At 49.0% G+C, this 15,717-nt stretch overlaps 4 protein-coding genes across 4 annotated transcripts; all 4 read left to right on the top strand.

Moving 5' to 3' along the window:
• Nucleotides 1–492: 492 nt before the first annotated feature.
• BBA_09815 (ATP-dependent DNA helicase PIF1) lies at nt 493–1,388 on the top strand (the record flags this gene model as incomplete). Its single annotated transcript, XM_008604912.1, has 4 exons — nt 493–528; nt 606–838; nt 921–988; nt 1,057–1,388. The coding sequence occupies 4 exons, from the start codon at nt 493–495 to the stop codon at nt 1,386–1,388; spliced, it is 669 nt and encodes a 222-aa protein (XP_008603134.1).
• A 1,887-nt stretch (nt 1,389–3,275) lies between these two features.
• BBA_09814 (uncharacterized protein) lies at nt 3,276–4,688 on the top strand (the record flags this gene model as incomplete). Its single annotated transcript, XM_008604911.1, has 1 exon — nt 3,276–4,688. One exon carries the CDS (start codon nt 3,276–3,278, stop codon nt 4,686–4,688), a length of 1,413 nt encoding a protein of 470 aa, XP_008603133.1.
• A 2,247-nt stretch (nt 4,689–6,935) lies between these two features.
• Nucleotides 6,936–8,012, top strand: BBA_09813 (cholera enterotoxin subunit A2; the record flags this gene model as incomplete). Its single annotated transcript, XM_008604910.1, has 1 exon — nt 6,936–8,012. The coding sequence occupies one exon, from the start codon at nt 6,936–6,938 to the stop codon at nt 8,010–8,012; it is 1,077 nt and encodes a 358-aa protein (XP_008603132.1).
• A 4,757-nt stretch (nt 8,013–12,769) lies between these two features.
• Nucleotides 12,770–15,414, top strand: BBA_09812 (subtilase-like protein; the record flags this gene model as incomplete). The annotated part of the gene is made up of 4 exons (XM_008604909.1): nt 12,770–13,330; nt 13,387–13,547; nt 13,586–15,322; nt 15,378–15,414. 4 exons carry the CDS (start codon nt 12,770–12,772, stop codon nt 15,412–15,414), a joined length of 2,496 nt encoding a protein of 831 aa, XP_008603131.1.
• Nucleotides 15,415–15,717: the final 303 nt, after the last annotated feature.

Here is a 15,717-nt window from a genome sequence, read left to right as displayed (position 1 = left end):
ATACAGTGTTGTGAGAGGTTGGGCGATGTGGGACCAGGCTGCTTGTAGCATCTTGGTCGTGATCCCGTCCGAGCCGGGTGTTGTGTTTCCGGTATGTAGGACAGCTTTTTCGATCTCTTTGGTAGGGATCGTCCTTGAGAAAGGGATATCTCTTGCAGGGCTGACTGCCGGCTGCCATGCGTCAGTGATGTCGTCTGATGCGTCGCGGCGCTCTAATTTCTCCTTGCGTAGCGCCATAGCTTTCTCCATGTCGGTAGAGTAAGTCGTGTCGCCCACCTGGATTGGCGGGGGTTGTAGTCGCTGTTTCGGTTTCATCCATCTGGTGAGTTTGAATACGCCTTCCGCCGTAGTCACTTCGTTGATAGTGTTGCGCCAAAATTTCTGCCTTGTGCGTCTTAGCACGCGGCAGAACCTGACCCTGGCCCTTTGCACCTCCTCGCCTCGCTGATTCTCGTAGATGCGTCGCGTGATCCGCAGATCGTCGTGTGCATCATGGGCTTGACGACCGTCTCCGCGAAGCGTTCTCGGGTAGGAATGACGAGCTCTTTGGTGGGCTGAACATTCTTCTAGTGGGCGACTTCTTTCCGCTTCCACCTGTGCTGTAGAAGCCTCTCTATTACGACAGGAAGGTGCAGGGAGTGGAGATTCAGTGCAGGAACGCGTATCGACGCTTCGACAAGACAGTCTTCCTCAAAGTGGCCCAGCGTCAGCGCGACGAAGACCAGGAGGCATTTCGCACGGCTCTGGGAAAATTACGACAGCATCCATTATTCACGGAGTCTTGGGAGCTCCTGTCCGGCCGCGTACAGGCGAAGCTAGCGGACCAGGAAGTTACGAGGTTTGCCCACGCTTTGCGAGTATATCCTACGAAAGACAGGGTGAACGAATACAACCACTATCACCTCGACCGCCTTTGGCAGGCCTGTCATCCAAATCACGGCGAGGACTGTCGGCACCGGCGCGGCGGCAGCCCCCGACGACAAGGCGGGTAATCTTGCGAAGCATGTTCCTGTGTGCATTGGTGCCCGTCTGATGCTAACGCGCAACCTGTGGCAGAGGTTGGCCTCTGCAACGGCGCTCGCGGTACAGTGTACGACATGGCCTGGGCACCTGGAGCCAACCCGATTAGAGACCAGCCGTGTGCCATCATGATTGAGTTTGACAAATACACTGGACCGGCATTCTTGACCACCACGGATGGCAGAAAGATTGTCCCAATTCTGTCTGTAGACAGAGATTTCTTGATTAGAACGACACTGTGCACTCGCACGCGATTTCCCTTGATCGTGTGTTACGCCATTACAGTGCACAAGTCGCAGAGCATCACAGAAGACACTGAGGGATCAGCAACTGCGAAAGCGACAAGTTCTCACGCACACTCCCTATAAAGGTTATGTAACTTTACTCGATGCTACCCTTGACGACCGCATGAATTTTCATAACGTAGAGCGCATGACGAATGTACAATAGTAGAAGACTGAACATTTGGTGATTGGAGGGCTTGAACAGCCCAGAGTCTCTGGGCCATAGACTCGCAGCCTTCGGCTGATTGTACGCCTTGCACCACTGCTCTCCCCCCTGTGCATGGTGTCACGTATTATTTTAGTTACAACACTTCATGCTGGTTTTCTCTTGAGGTTAACAGAGTCGGCTGCTGGCCACGGACCCCTGCTAAGCGAGATTAGTTTGACCTCGGAAGTAGCGACTCCTTTTCTATTTCGCTTTGCACACTATAGTTCTTACGTATCAATAGGGCCACATGAATAGTAATGGTCGGTTGTATTACCATATATTGTGGTCATATCATATGCGACCCAGATGGTATGGCGGCGGACCTGCCCTTCTCATATATGATATGACCTTCAAAACTTTGGTTACAATATGACGCGGCGATCATACGAGGTAATGTGATATGACACGGCCATAATATCATATGTTATGGTCGTATCAATATATGGTAATATGTATCACCATATCGCAAATCTTATTGGACACTTTGCTGATTGGCTGTCCATGCTATATATCACTCTGCCTTATATCTTGCCGCCTTTCTGGTTGCATTTCACTGGCCAGAAGAAGCCCTTGGAACCCTATCATTTCATTTTTGGTCGCCATGAGCCTGTCAAAAGCGCCCCGTCTGTGTGGATGGTTCGGTTGTTGAGGTTTTCCAGTCTTGATTCAGTGTTTATTGAAAGCGACCGGCTTCTGAATAAATACAAGGTCCGGCTACATTCAATATACATGAAACTGAAATCTGACATGTGTGTCGAGATGGCACCTAACTAAGTCAAGGTAGGAGTCTAGTCGTGATATGTAACAGCTCTTAAAGTATGTTTGTTTTAACCTGAACTACATGAAAGTTGTCATGTATTTGTTTCGGCTTATCTCAGAATATGACAGCAGAGCTGTGCGGGAATAGTTACATAATGAACATACATCTTCATTTGCTGCTTGTATACAAACCTTGGATACGCTGATATGCTGTTACAACAGCAAGTTGTGAGGCAATGTATGGGGAGGCAATGTATCGGGTGGCAAGGTATTGGGTGGCAAGTGCAGTATGGTATATTCAGATCAACCATCTTAGCCCTAGCGCGGTCCGCGATGGCTAAATGCTTGAGGTTCAGCAGTTTTCAAGAGTTACTGGGTAAGAAGCATAAAGTGTGTAGTCTGGCAAGCAGCTGCCAACAGGTGCGCGACTGAGCTTCAAAATGCAGAGATTAATAATTCAAGAGCGAAACCCGAAATTGCCGGCTTAATATTGCGACGAGTACCGGAAAAAAAATGGCAGCATTATATTAAATAGAGTAGTGCTAGTTGCACGAGAGTTTTTTGCTCAACGCACGGCCTTAGTACTAAGAATTTAGAGCTCCACTGAATACGGGAAGGTTTTTCTAATTTCAGATATATCATTCTTTTCGATAGAAATTTTTTTCGAATAACATTAAAATAAATACTTGATTTTGACGAAAATAAGATTGAAAAGACACTTATCTGAATGTGTGTTAGCCTGCAAATTCTAAGTACCAAGGCCTAACGTCAAGCAAATGGCTATTGTGTAAATAAAATTATTCAACAGAAGAATATTCAGGCTCCAATTTAACCACTAAATACAAACCAGCGTCATTCCACAAAGGTATATATAGATCTAATAGTACACCTTATCTTTTGCCTCATAAACAAATTATTCAGCTTTATAGACTGTCGACTACACTCTATTTAGAAACCTTATTTCTCTTAACCGGATTTGATTTCTCATTCAGCACTTGCTCAACATGAAGATCGCCTTGGCTACTCTCCTTGTCGTGGCTGGCACAGCCATTGCAGATCCGGCTGCCATGCAAGCCCGGCGGCCTCCGGAGCCTGGCTCAAAATCAGCCCGCGAGCTTCTCGATCTGGTCCAAAATGGGTTACAGACCTGGGGCTTGGCGGGCAGCGTCAACGCTCTCAACGGAAACCCTAACGCTCCATTGCGCAACATGCCTGGTGGTATGTCTGAGCTAAATCGGCCCCGTCCCCCGAAGCAGGTCGGCGTGCCTGGAACACCAGGCAACCCCCTCGGGCCTCGCAAGAAGCAAGGGCGAATCTACTCGCGTCGCAAGTCATGCATGAGGAAGCGCGCCATGCGCTGCCCAGCCGGCACAACCATGACCAAGAAGACGACCAAGTACCCGAAACTCCGCCTTAACGGACGAAGCGGAGCCATGGTCGCGTTTACGACCCTTTCGCCTTATGCTCATGATATCCTGGCAGCGGTCAAGAATTGGGACAACCCAGTTGGCAAGGCCGTAGCGTGGTTTGATGGGGCGATGGCAGATCTTCAGGAAGCCATTGGAGGAAAGAATGTACCCGAGATCAACGGCAACGAGCTCAAGCTATGGCTGATTTGCCTTTTTAGAAGCGATAACCCAAGACAGCCAGACGCCGTTGACAAGGCATGCCAGCGCCGTAAAAACGCGCCTACAGAGGAGCAGAAGCAGCAGCAGGCGGTTGACGGTCTAAATCAGGTTTCAGAAGTATGCGAGGCGGTTGAGGTGGACCCCCCCTCAGATAAAAACTTAGAAACCAAGGTGTTGAGGTCCTGTAGCAAATTTGCCGAGAGCCTGGAGAGCATGGTCGATGCCAACGCGGGACTAGTTCTAATGGGAGAGGTGGCTCGCGCTCGAACGCTCAACAACCAAGATATCGGAGACTTCGACCAGACTATGGTCGAAGAGTTCATCGAAAAAGGTGCATTCGGCCCAGCTACAAACCAAATGGAAACGAGTGAGATCGCCTCTCTGTACCTGGCTCACATGTCTGCCTATAACATCGTTGAAGTGGAAGATGATACCTCTAGGGTGATGATCAACCACGACAAGCCGCCGGTGTTTCTCGAGTTGCTACAGATGGAAGCGTCTTTTATTCCAGAAGACAGAGCCGACGTGACCCAGGCGCTGCTGCTAATCGATGGCAGCCCCCATCTTCGCCTGTTTGATACAGAGGGAAGGATGACTATGGAGCCGGTCGAGACTTGCTGGGACCAGGCGAGCTTGTTGGCGTTTCAGCCTCCTGAGTGGGATAAGGTTGCTGCGGGCATCGTTTATCTAGAGCGTAAGGTGCGGGAGACCGGCAGCGACCTCGCGTGCGCACCGTGCATCGCGCGCTCGGGCTCCTGGGTGCTGCGTTGCGGAGCAGCCGAACCCTAGACGTACTATCATCACGGGTCTCATGATAGGCAGTCGTGACACTGTGGTGATAAGTTCAATCTGGCATGCTTACTTGATGGCAGTGGTACGATTCTAGGAATTGAGCACGTTGCAAATTGCCCAAAGGGCTAAAAGTGCACGCGGGCGAGACAAAGGATGGTTTCATGGTCGTGTGAGCACAGGAACAACTATTACATACAACTAGTACATCAGTCTCCTCAACACATCAAATAGTGTGAGTACACACGCTGAATAGCAATCCAAGCAAGAGTTGGGCTGCTCATCAGTGGACTAGGCCTGTCTGTAACTTTTTCAAATGTGTGGTGCATTGGCACTAAGCGTAAGCTTCTCGCAGATCTCGAAGAAGCTGGAGCCCTCTTTAAGGCGGAGCAAAAATCGTCGGTCCGTGTAGTTGCTGGCGGCAATGGGCTGCCTGCGAGTAGCCAGTCTTGGTATTGACATGGCAATATGACAATATACGGCCGTACATACGATACAATATGCGCAACCATCATAGCGTACCAATACAAAACAACCATTCCCGTGTTATGACAATGCAATGTAGATATCAGCCATAGGTCGGTTACACGCCCTAACCCTCTTTTAGTCCCGTGCGGATCACACGTTTAACGTGAAAGGCCAATAGTAAGTTGATTTAACTATCTAGTTCCTATACTATATCCTATTGAGATGAAGAGGAAAGAAAGTCAATTAGCTTTATAAGAGTAAAATATCACTTTTATAGCTTCGATTAAGGGAAGGTTCTAGAAGCTTGGCGGCACAGCCGCCGCTCAAGCGGCTTACCCGTCATATTTGATAGTGGCTTTATGACTACGTCATTTCCTACTTATCGTTATGACTCAAAAACGGCTTTTATTCACTTTCAGGCGTTTAGGCCGGCCAGGGCCACGGACGAGTTTGTCGCTCCGGACTTGACAGCGGAAGTCCGGGTTTGAACCGGGCTAGCACGAACTCTCTCCGCGGCGATCGGAGTTAAGCGACGGATAAATACTTTTTCCGACCTATTTTCTTTACCTCATCAAAGACTGTCTCCGTGTGGAGACGTCGAGCGGAACTGCTGCGCCAAATTCGATCGGAGTTCCGGCAAGATGTTAATAAAAAACGAGTGGACCACTGGGCATGGCAGTAATACACGTCTTGTACTGGACACTGTATATCCAGATGTGTGATGAACTAAGACGATACCTCTTGTTTGCCATGGCAGCTCGTCTTACGTACGTAATACGGCCCTGAATGATCTCGTCCGGAGGTTCATGGTATTGAACTGGAGTAGAAGTGGCGGGGGTGAGTGATGGTGCTGAGGCAGGTGATGTACGCGCGGGTGAGGGGCTAGGTGCAGGAGATGGAGTAAGAGGCGTAGGCGTCGACATTGTACATGATTGGGACAGCAGGTTTCGAGTTACAGACCTAATAACAACAAGAAGAAGTATCCTGGCGTTGTCCGCTACGCTTGCCCCCCGCTGGCCCCTTTTCACTGAAGATGAAAACCGGAGCAAAAAAGCAAAATCTACGAGTTCTAGCCGTGTTGTACAAAAGCAAGCCGCCCGGCGACACCAACCTCTCTAACTTGATCTATTTATGGCATACCATGAAGGACCACGAAGACCGGTTAGACCATGGTCTGGAGAAACGGTCAGATCAAACCAAATTTTGGCGGTCTAGACCAGACCAAGACCATGACAGACCAGACCATTCCGATCACTGGTCATGACTGCAAATGTAGCTGCCACGGCTTTAACCTTTTCAAAAGCGCCGAATCGATTGTCAAGCCTGCACAGCACCTTGTTCTGCCCGTATCTATGAGCGCCTAACCGTTAATGGAAAAGTAATCCTTGAAACCAACCCTTGTCTTGATTCTCGTGCATTACCGTCCATATTCAAGCGTCAGCTCCACAATCTTCAGAGGCTATACTTTAACCCTTGCTTTCTTCGTACTGGATATCGAACAAGAAGGTTAAGAGTCATTATTGAATGTACAGTCCACTATAGTATCCTTTCATTTTTCATATGGATATCGCTTGTTCAATAAATTTCAAATGCCATTGCCTTCCAGGGGTGCTTTTTAGATAATAGAAATCTGAATATGCTTGCTATAAAAACTCTCGAGCTTCCATTTTCCAGTCGAAATTGAACAGATACAGCAATATCCTGCAGTATTTCGATTCCCAGCCATTCTTTTTAATAAAATACAGTCCCTCCATATTTTTCTTGAAGCAATCAGACAATATGATCAAGGCATGGTCTTGGGCTGCGGCGGCACTCGCTTACGTCGTCATTCCAGCTCACTGTGCTACTATGACAGTACCAAAGAACAACTTGGCGCTTGAGACAAAATATGAAACAAAGCTATTTCGGTTCGATATACCGGAAGGCAATCTTTCTGGGCTAGAGGACTACATTTCTTTACAAAAGCGACAAGAGGCACTTCCGAGCGTACTCTATCGGGGCAGTGGCAGTTCCCCCGAGGATGTCAAGGCGCGTGGTGGCTTCATCCCTCGGGAAGAGGGAGGACCAATTATCAATGAAACCTTTGGCCTGCGGTTACATCATCTGGGATACAGTCGTACTGTATATACTTCCACGTCGAGATCGTTCGGCGTAGCTCTCGGCTACAGCTTGAAGGGGCAGGATGATGGCTGGATCTACAAGATTCAACCTACGCCAAATATGATTGACTTGAATGGCTCGGGCTTCAAGCTCCAGTTCACGTCCGAAGAAGAGTTTTCTGCCCTGGGCGGTATTCACTACGACCAGATTGAAGCGTGGATGCCCCTGTCCAAGAGCGACCTGAAAGAGAAGTTGACGATGGCACATGTTTACGAGTTTCACGATTTTGAGACATTCTCTGCCAAAAATCCTGAAAAGAAGTGGACGGTCAATCCTGACTATAACCAGAATTATGACTCGCTGGCCGCAAGCCCCGGACAGCCGCAGCTTGCTGGAGACCCTGACAATTTGGACAAGTACAACGACAAGACACTAGAGGAATACGCCACTGAGTTCATGCAAAAGAATGGCGCTGCAGTTGGTTGGGATGGCACGTTCCCTCTTAGCTCTTTGAAAACACCAGAGTCGCCATCGGAGCCTGTTGCGTCTCTTCCTGCGCAAACCCCATCGACCGGCAAACCTAACCCCTGGGCGATGGAGGCTGAGCTTTGCGCCACGGGCCCGGACGGCAAAGGGAAATATGGCATGGATAGAGATGAATGCCACATCCAGGTTGCGCAGTGCGTGTTTGAGGCACAGGGATCTCCGGATGCTAATTGGGAGACAATTACCAAGTGCATGGATACAAAGTTCTAGTCGGCCGTGCACTGAGCTGCCGAGGCTACTTGGATACTTTTAACAAGTCAAGTTGTGTAGCTGAGGATGGGAAAAGGATCTTTTCCCCAAGCGTTCAGTCCGAGCTACAATATCGGACGTTGTGTCAACTATGGGAGGGAAACGGGGCAAAGGAAGGGTTTATGTTCCCGTTGTCGTGCCGATGTATTTGCATTTAACATGTAGCCTAGTTTTGTTCTCCCGTTTCAGATTCAACATCTAGGATAGTCAAAGACCAGGATTACTGAAACCTTAGGTTCGGGTAAGCCGAAGGTTCGTAAGCACCAGTATACAGATACTGATGTCATATTCTTCCTCCACCCAGTTGCTGTGCACCCCACAAGACGCCCGTTTGAGTAATATCAGCAGCTATTGTTTGACAATCAGGTAAATACATCGACGACAGCCTTACATATAGTTTAATAATTGAGGGCACCAGGAACACGCGCGTAATGTGGAGCCGGTGCTGCTGCATGATAGCATGCGGAATCACGCGCCCCTATCCCGATGAAATACACCGCTGGCTGGTCCTCAGTCTCTGGCAAAATTCATTCATTGTTGTATCACGCCTGGTGGCTTCCAGCCAGTAGGGTTTGTAGCAAGATTACCTTGGGCATTGCAGGTAAAACGCCTACAAGGATACTCTGGTGCGAAATAATGATGGCGTGTTTCTATCCAAGTCGAATGGTTTTAACTTTTAACCCTGGTTGCTATCTTCAACTGCACAGTGGTGATACTCTTGCATTCCTCTGTTCAACGAAGAGTCTCACACCTGACTGCCGTTCACTAAGTAGCGTGATCTTGCCCAATATTCATGTGTCGACCGGCGCACACAAGTATTTGAATCGAATTTTCCTTCCTTGATTTCGAGTTGTCGTGCTTGCATCGTATCGTGAGAAGTTCTGGCCAAGATAGGCCAGATGGCACATTACAGATGGTAGGAGACGCGGACACCTGCTTGAACATGGCAACGACTCTCCACAAAGTATTGTAGGCGTCATCATTCATGTATGTGGCTCTCAATCTTTTCGCACGGTTACTTTCGGGAACTGGACGAACAGAAGAAATGCAGTGTGCGGGGGGACAGGCGGCGGGCGTAAGATGCAGATGGACGCGAACTAGGCGTGAACTAGGCGTGAACGTACAGGCGTTGGGTAGTAGGAAGAGGCCGGTCCGCTAGTCCCAAATGTTGGCGAGAGTGGCGTAGCGGGATGGTCGCTCAACAACCGACCGTGGTCGTGACCCTCTTTAAGGGTGCAGCTCAGCCGCGACCCGAAACGGTGGGGCGTGGTACGAGTAGGATTTTTGCCAGTGGAGGGGCTTTTGACCCTCATCTGACTGCAGCCGAGCTCATGCCGGCGGTCCTCATATTGTACGCCGTTTCATGGCAAGACTTATATGATGCCACGGGTGTGGAGAAGGGAACGACGCTGAAATAGTGAAAAATGCGAAGTATTCAAGCCTTGATTTGGCAATCGGGCCGATGTACTTCAGAGCACGTTTTAGTATTGACGTACGGCATGGCTATACGGTAGGCTATAATCGTATGATCTTGCCATTTGGTCCGAAGCGTAGTTATTAATTTTGTGTATTCTTGATATAATAGCTGGTTCTTATTGTGTAATGCAGTCCTTGCACGTATAGGCTACTCGAATAGTGAGACCAGCCTAACCTCGGTCGAGTAAGCACGTTATGGAATATAAAACGCACATAAATCCGACCTGAGTAGTTGAAGCGTGTTGAGTTTACATCTCTATTAATTGCTTCTTGAATACGTTTTGCTACCATGAAATTCCCGTACATCATCATTCACCTTCTCGCAGTGACGGGATTCGCAAGCCCAATGGGCGAGGAGCAGCAAACAAATCTAGAAAAGCGCCAATTCTGCAATGAATTCGGCGGCTGTCAGTCACAAGCAACAGCAACGCCAGCCTAGTGAGTCCTTCCAAGTAACGAGGCCTAAGCCTAGTACTGATCTATAATACTAGAAACTGCCGCTATTCCATCGACTCTTGTAACAGCTGCTGCCGACTTGAGAAAAAGTATATCTGCAACTTCAATATTTAGCGGATAGACAGATGCTATCGGATTATTCGCTTATAGATTCATTGTGCTGGGAGGCGATCGAGGGGGGGGAGGTGTTATTAAGGGCCTCAATGTGACATTCTGGCAGCAATTTACCGAGGCGCATTTGGACACCCGAAGGGCATTCTATTCTGTCAGAAACAATCGAACACAAAGTTTCTCCCAATTGACTATTTCAGTGCATCATCGAAAGCGTATGCATACAATGATAAGGTTGAGGTTAGAGTTCGTACTAGTGTAATCGGGTTTCTGGACTGTTACAGTTCATCTGCAAAATGAGTAAAGCAAAGTAGCCAGGCCTGAGAGTCGACCACAAGCAATCGTGATCACGAGCACGATCCATTAAATGTCGCAGCTGGTCCTCTGCGAGAGTCTCCGCTCCTTCGACTTTGAATCGTGGCTACGGATGGTGTGCTCACGTTGCCTCGCACCTTAGGCCAAGCACAATCTCAGCGGTGGCTGAAGAGACCACGATCTAGATTTTGTTTAGTCTAGCAGATCATCAGATAAACAGTAAAGGGACACAATCATGGTGAACTTGGATCCTTCCCACTATACGATTGCCTGGATCGCACCTCTGGCAATCGAGGCCCGCGCTGCCGTACTCATACTCGACGAGCGACACAAGGTCGGTTCCCTGTTTGCCGGGGTGATGACTATGTGTTGCGTGCCGGTGTGATGGGCGGCCACAACGTGATTATAGCAACGCTACCGGCAGGCCAGGACTATGGAACAGGTTCCGCAGCCGCTCTCGCTGGCCAAGTGAACTAGTCCTCTACGGGTCAACACATTGGATGGACTCTGTTTGTTCTTGAAACGCAATCTATCTGCCCGGATACGAGCTAGAAGTCTTATGGTCCACTGTCTTCGAATGCGGCCACTCCTTCCGGACAGTGACATGTTGTCTGCAAGGTGGTACAGAACATTCCAGGCTTCTGATCCAAGAGGACGACGTTCTGCTGCTGCGAGTTATATCAGCAAAGTTCGTGGGAAGGATGCTCCAGACACAGTGGCATTCACAGGCAGGTTCAGGGGTTTCAAAGTCACTCATTTATGTATTGTCCTATCTTCAATGCCTAGCTAATTTATGGGCATCATACTTACTCTCATCTAGCTGACATATGGGCATAAGTTTAGTCCCTTAATGTAAAAAAAGCATATGTAGTCATGTAGGAGCACCATATTTGAGAAATTTGATAGTCCAATTCAGAATATGTCCTTTTAGTCTATATAGCCTCCTTGCTATACCCTTAACGTGGAGCTACCTCCTAGAATTGAACTAAATTGAATTGAGGTTGGTACAGTATTGCCTATTGGTCTCTTCAATAGTGATTATACCTCCGCGTAGTAAGCCCCGCTGAACGCGTCACGTACATGCAGAGCTTCTCCTAGCCAACAAAGTAAAAGCTGTCTATGATTAGTAACTGCTCCGTTGACAGTCTTGGCATTCTCGTTATGCTTACAAGTAAGAGAATCAGGAGTTTACACTACTCGTGCCATGCCCCCACTTTTTGGTTCCGCCTTCCGACCACCAAAGTATGAAAAATGGTCAGCAATCCGAGCTGTCTTTCATACCCAGTCTATCCAACCCCTGCGTAGATGCCGCCGACAACCCTCTGCGACAATATATACAGAGGTTCTAATATTACTAAGTTGTCAAGTCTCTGCTTCCTAGCTATCTTCGATGTGGATTCAAACTGCCCGCAGTAGATGCGGCTCCAGGCGCATATGCCGCTTCAGCACATACACGTATTCTTCCATAATTTGCCTCCGAATAAAGATGCCACAATGTCTCATCTTTATATGTCACATATGGTCGTCCCAATAACACCAGTGGATAGCTCTATGTATGTCAAGCAGTAACGTCTACATTAGTAGGAGATGAGATAAGATGCCAACAAAGGAAATTGGCGCGTAAAGCTCATGCTGTGATGCTAGCTCCGAATTTGCGACTTAAGTTTTCATCTTAACCATTTCAGATACTAGTGCGTCATACATCGGCCTTCTACAAGATTGGCCACGGTGGTGACTTCCGCGGCTTGTGTTCTAAATGTACGGGGTGGTGTGACCTATGCTGGCAAGCAAAGAAGCCACCATGGGTGAGGGGGCGGCTGCGTTTCAATGCATTACGCTTGTCACTTGATCGGTTGGCTGGTATGGAAGTTCAGTGGCATGAATGCGATGTTGAGGCACTTTGCAATATAGCCCGCTGTGCTTTGCTTCTGCAGACCTAAAATTTAGATTATATGGCGAATTACCCGGCTCCACGAGCGGACTGGTAATTTGATACGGTCTCCCTACGTATTAATCCGTTTTTTGATGCCAAATCGGCACCACCCACAAGTCATATTGTTTAGCCAAGTGAGCGTCGAAGGCCATCCCACTCGGCGCCGGCATTAGCGTATAATGTAGCTAAGAAGGGTGGAGCTCACTGTTATGCGCATTATAGCCCGTGCCACATTAAAGGCTATACACAGCATTATGAATTTCAATGATTCTAAAAAAGCCAAGCCACTTGTGGGTTTGACTCTATTTGACTGAGTAGAGAACCATGACTATTGGCATATATACCCTTGGCTAAGTGACATTGCTTACCAGGGGTAGCAACTTGTTAGTACAGTCAATTAGCGGATACCGAATACAGATAAGAGGCCATGACGAGCCCTCTCATCAAGACAAAGTCACCCACAGCACATCACAGTACTTATTTCTCAAGTTCTCACAACCTCTTCTCCGACAGCATGGTTCACTTCTCAGCGTTGACCCTTGCCAGGCTTGCGACGGCGGCTGCTTCGCTCGCCGGGGCAGCTACCATAGATTCCAAACCCGTTCCCAGTGACTACATCACTGGGGCTTCTATCCTCGAGTGCGAGAGCAGCCGAAATCTCGCTTTGCTCGTCAAGGCTGTCCAAGACCAGGGTGGCACAATCCGCCGTCAGTTCAATTCCAGTGTCTTTTATGGCTTATCGGTGCAGCTGCCGAACACCACGATGGCCGAACATGGGATGGAGCTGATGGAGCAGATGCCGGGCGTTGTCAGAGTCTGGCCAGTGGAGGTAACGAGGCAGCCGGTAGAAATACAGACGGAACATCCTGCTGCGTATCAGCGCCGCGGCAACTCTGCGCCGTGGAACCACGTTATGACGCAGGTAGATAAGCTACACGCAGAGGGATTCACAGGTAGTGGTATTAGAGTTGCTGTTATTGATACTGGTGTAAGTTGTCTTTACAATTTAGAAAGCAAGACAAATCCAACTCACGAACTTGTTAGATTGACTATACGCATCCGGCTCTCGGCGGCTGTTTTGGCAAAGGCTGCCGAGTGGCCCTTGGTGAGAACTTCTCCCAGGACGGCGACAAGAACGACCCTATGGATTGCCAAGGCCACGGCACCCGTGTAGCCAGTATACTTGCCGAGATGATGCCAATTTCGTCGGCGCGGCTCCTAATGTAACCCTGGCAGCGTATAGGGTTGCGGATTGCGACGGTGAAATGAAAGTGGACGACGTTATAGCCGCCTGGATTAAGGCGCATGAAGATGGCGCGCAGATTGTAGTCTCTTCTACGCTTCTCTCGCAGGGTACTAGCTGGGCTATGCATCCGGCAGCAGCTGTTGTCTCGCGCATCGTTGACAGTGGCGTGCCATGTATAGTCGGCGTCGGCAACGATAGACAGGCAGGCCTCTTTTCCGTGGCAAGTCCATCCAGCGGCAAGGGTGTGACGACTGTCAGCGGATTTTCCTGGGCTCCAGATTCTGTCGATGGCGACATTATTAAGGATACCCCCATGGCTCGATTTTCCAGCTACGGCCCAAACTGGGACCTCGACATAAAGCCCACAGTTGGCGCCTCTGCTGTAAATGTTACAGTTGCTTCGCTCCATGGTGGCTATAAAGAGGTATCTGGGACCTCCTACTCTGGCCCCTTTGTCGGTGGCATCATGGCCCTTATGGCTGAGGTACGGGGCTCCTTTGACCCAGTACTTCTTAATAGCCTCCTCACGTCCACAGCTGTGCCTCAGGGAGCGCCTCAGGGAGCGCCCGCCTCAGTTGCTGAACAAGGCGGCGGTCTTGTCAGAGCCTGGGACGCTGCTCACGCCACAACACTCGTCAAGCCTGCCAGTCTCGCTTTTAATGATACCCTCCATCGCGCGCAGTTTCTTACTCTTCACATCACTAATACTGCCAAGGAGGATGTTACCTACCGTCTCGATGCCCTGACGGCGGACACACTGTACACCTTTGTCTCCTCCCGCCCTTCTGTGGGACAGAGTCCCCCTGTCCATGAATCAGCCGTGATTGAGATTAGCCAGCGCGATCTCGTCCTCGGCCCTGGCAGATCGGCATCCGTGAATATCTCGGTTACGGACCCTATCGGCCTTGATCCCGGCCGTCTGCCTGTGTGGTCCGGTTGGATCGCTATCAATAGCTCCAACAGTGGTTTATTGACAATTCCATACCTGGGTCTATCCGGCTCTTTAAAGGACCAACCAATTATAGTTTCCGGAGGGGTATCACTTCTTGAACACTATAATCCCTGGTACGAGGCAGAAGACAAAGACCTCCAGGATGGGGGTCTTATCAGATACAGAATTACTGATGATAACTCCTGGGGCCTCGTTGCACAAGTGCGTATTAGGCCGAGTCTTGGAACTCGTCTTGTACGAGCTGAGGTCGTGCCAGTTTCACCACGTAAGTGGTTGGCAGATCGTTTACAAGACAGGAATCTCACAGCTTTTACTCTTGAAATGTTCTCTCATACTGAAGGAATATATGAGACATGGAATGGCCGACTAGCATCGGGAGACTATATCCCAACAGGCAGATACAAGTTGGCTGTGCGTGCCCTCCGGCTCTTTGGCGACCCTAATATAGAGTCAGATTGGGATTTACTGGAGACAGTTACGTTCCAAGTCCCTACGGGAGGTGGGGAGAAGGTCTGTGAAATGTACAGATCTAGGCAGGCAAAGATTTCCCAAAATGCTTTATTCGACAGCCATCAGGAATGCCTGCTGGTTCATGGTGGTGTTCTGAAAGACATCCCTTGGTTTGATGAGCCTCAGAATGGGTCTCTGTGTACCAAAGACAGCTTAACTGACGAGTCTTGTGGTACCTTAAAATTCTGCAACGCGCACAATAACAACCTTTCACAGGGCCTCAAGTCTCCGTTCCTCTCGAGTTCTGACTGCTTCAGTAGCCACAAGTGGCCGTGAGTTTTATACCCGACAAGACTTATTAATTCAGCAGCACTAAATCAGGATTAGTCTCTGGGCTTTCCCACCTTCCTCTTCAGAAAGCTAACTGTGGTTGACAAGCTGGGATTCCTTGCGTTCCTTAGGCTCCACAAATCGAATTAACGGAAACGTGATAGACTGCTCACTGGGGAGCCCTTGGATGACGGTTATGCTAAAAATCCTACGCAAAGGCATTATGCTGATCTGCGGCGGTTAACGGTCTGTTTAGTTTTCTTTCTCCAATTACGAAATAGTTTAAACTTAGAACTCTGTGTCGCTGGAATTAACCACCACTACCAATTGACGGAGACTTAGCAAGCTCAGCTTGTCAATACATAAGTTGAAATATCGTCTTCGTTCTCGCGCTCCA

Source organism: Beauveria bassiana (genome assembly GCF_000280675.1).
Source record: "Beauveria bassiana ARSEF 2860 unplaced genomic scaffold BBA_S00069, whole genome shotgun sequence".
NCBI classification, from domain to species: Eukaryota; Fungi; Ascomycota; class Sordariomycetes; order Hypocreales; family Cordycipitaceae; genus Beauveria; species Beauveria bassiana.
Note: the sequence above shows the minus strand (reverse complement) of the source record. Positions and strands in the feature narration are given on the sequence as shown.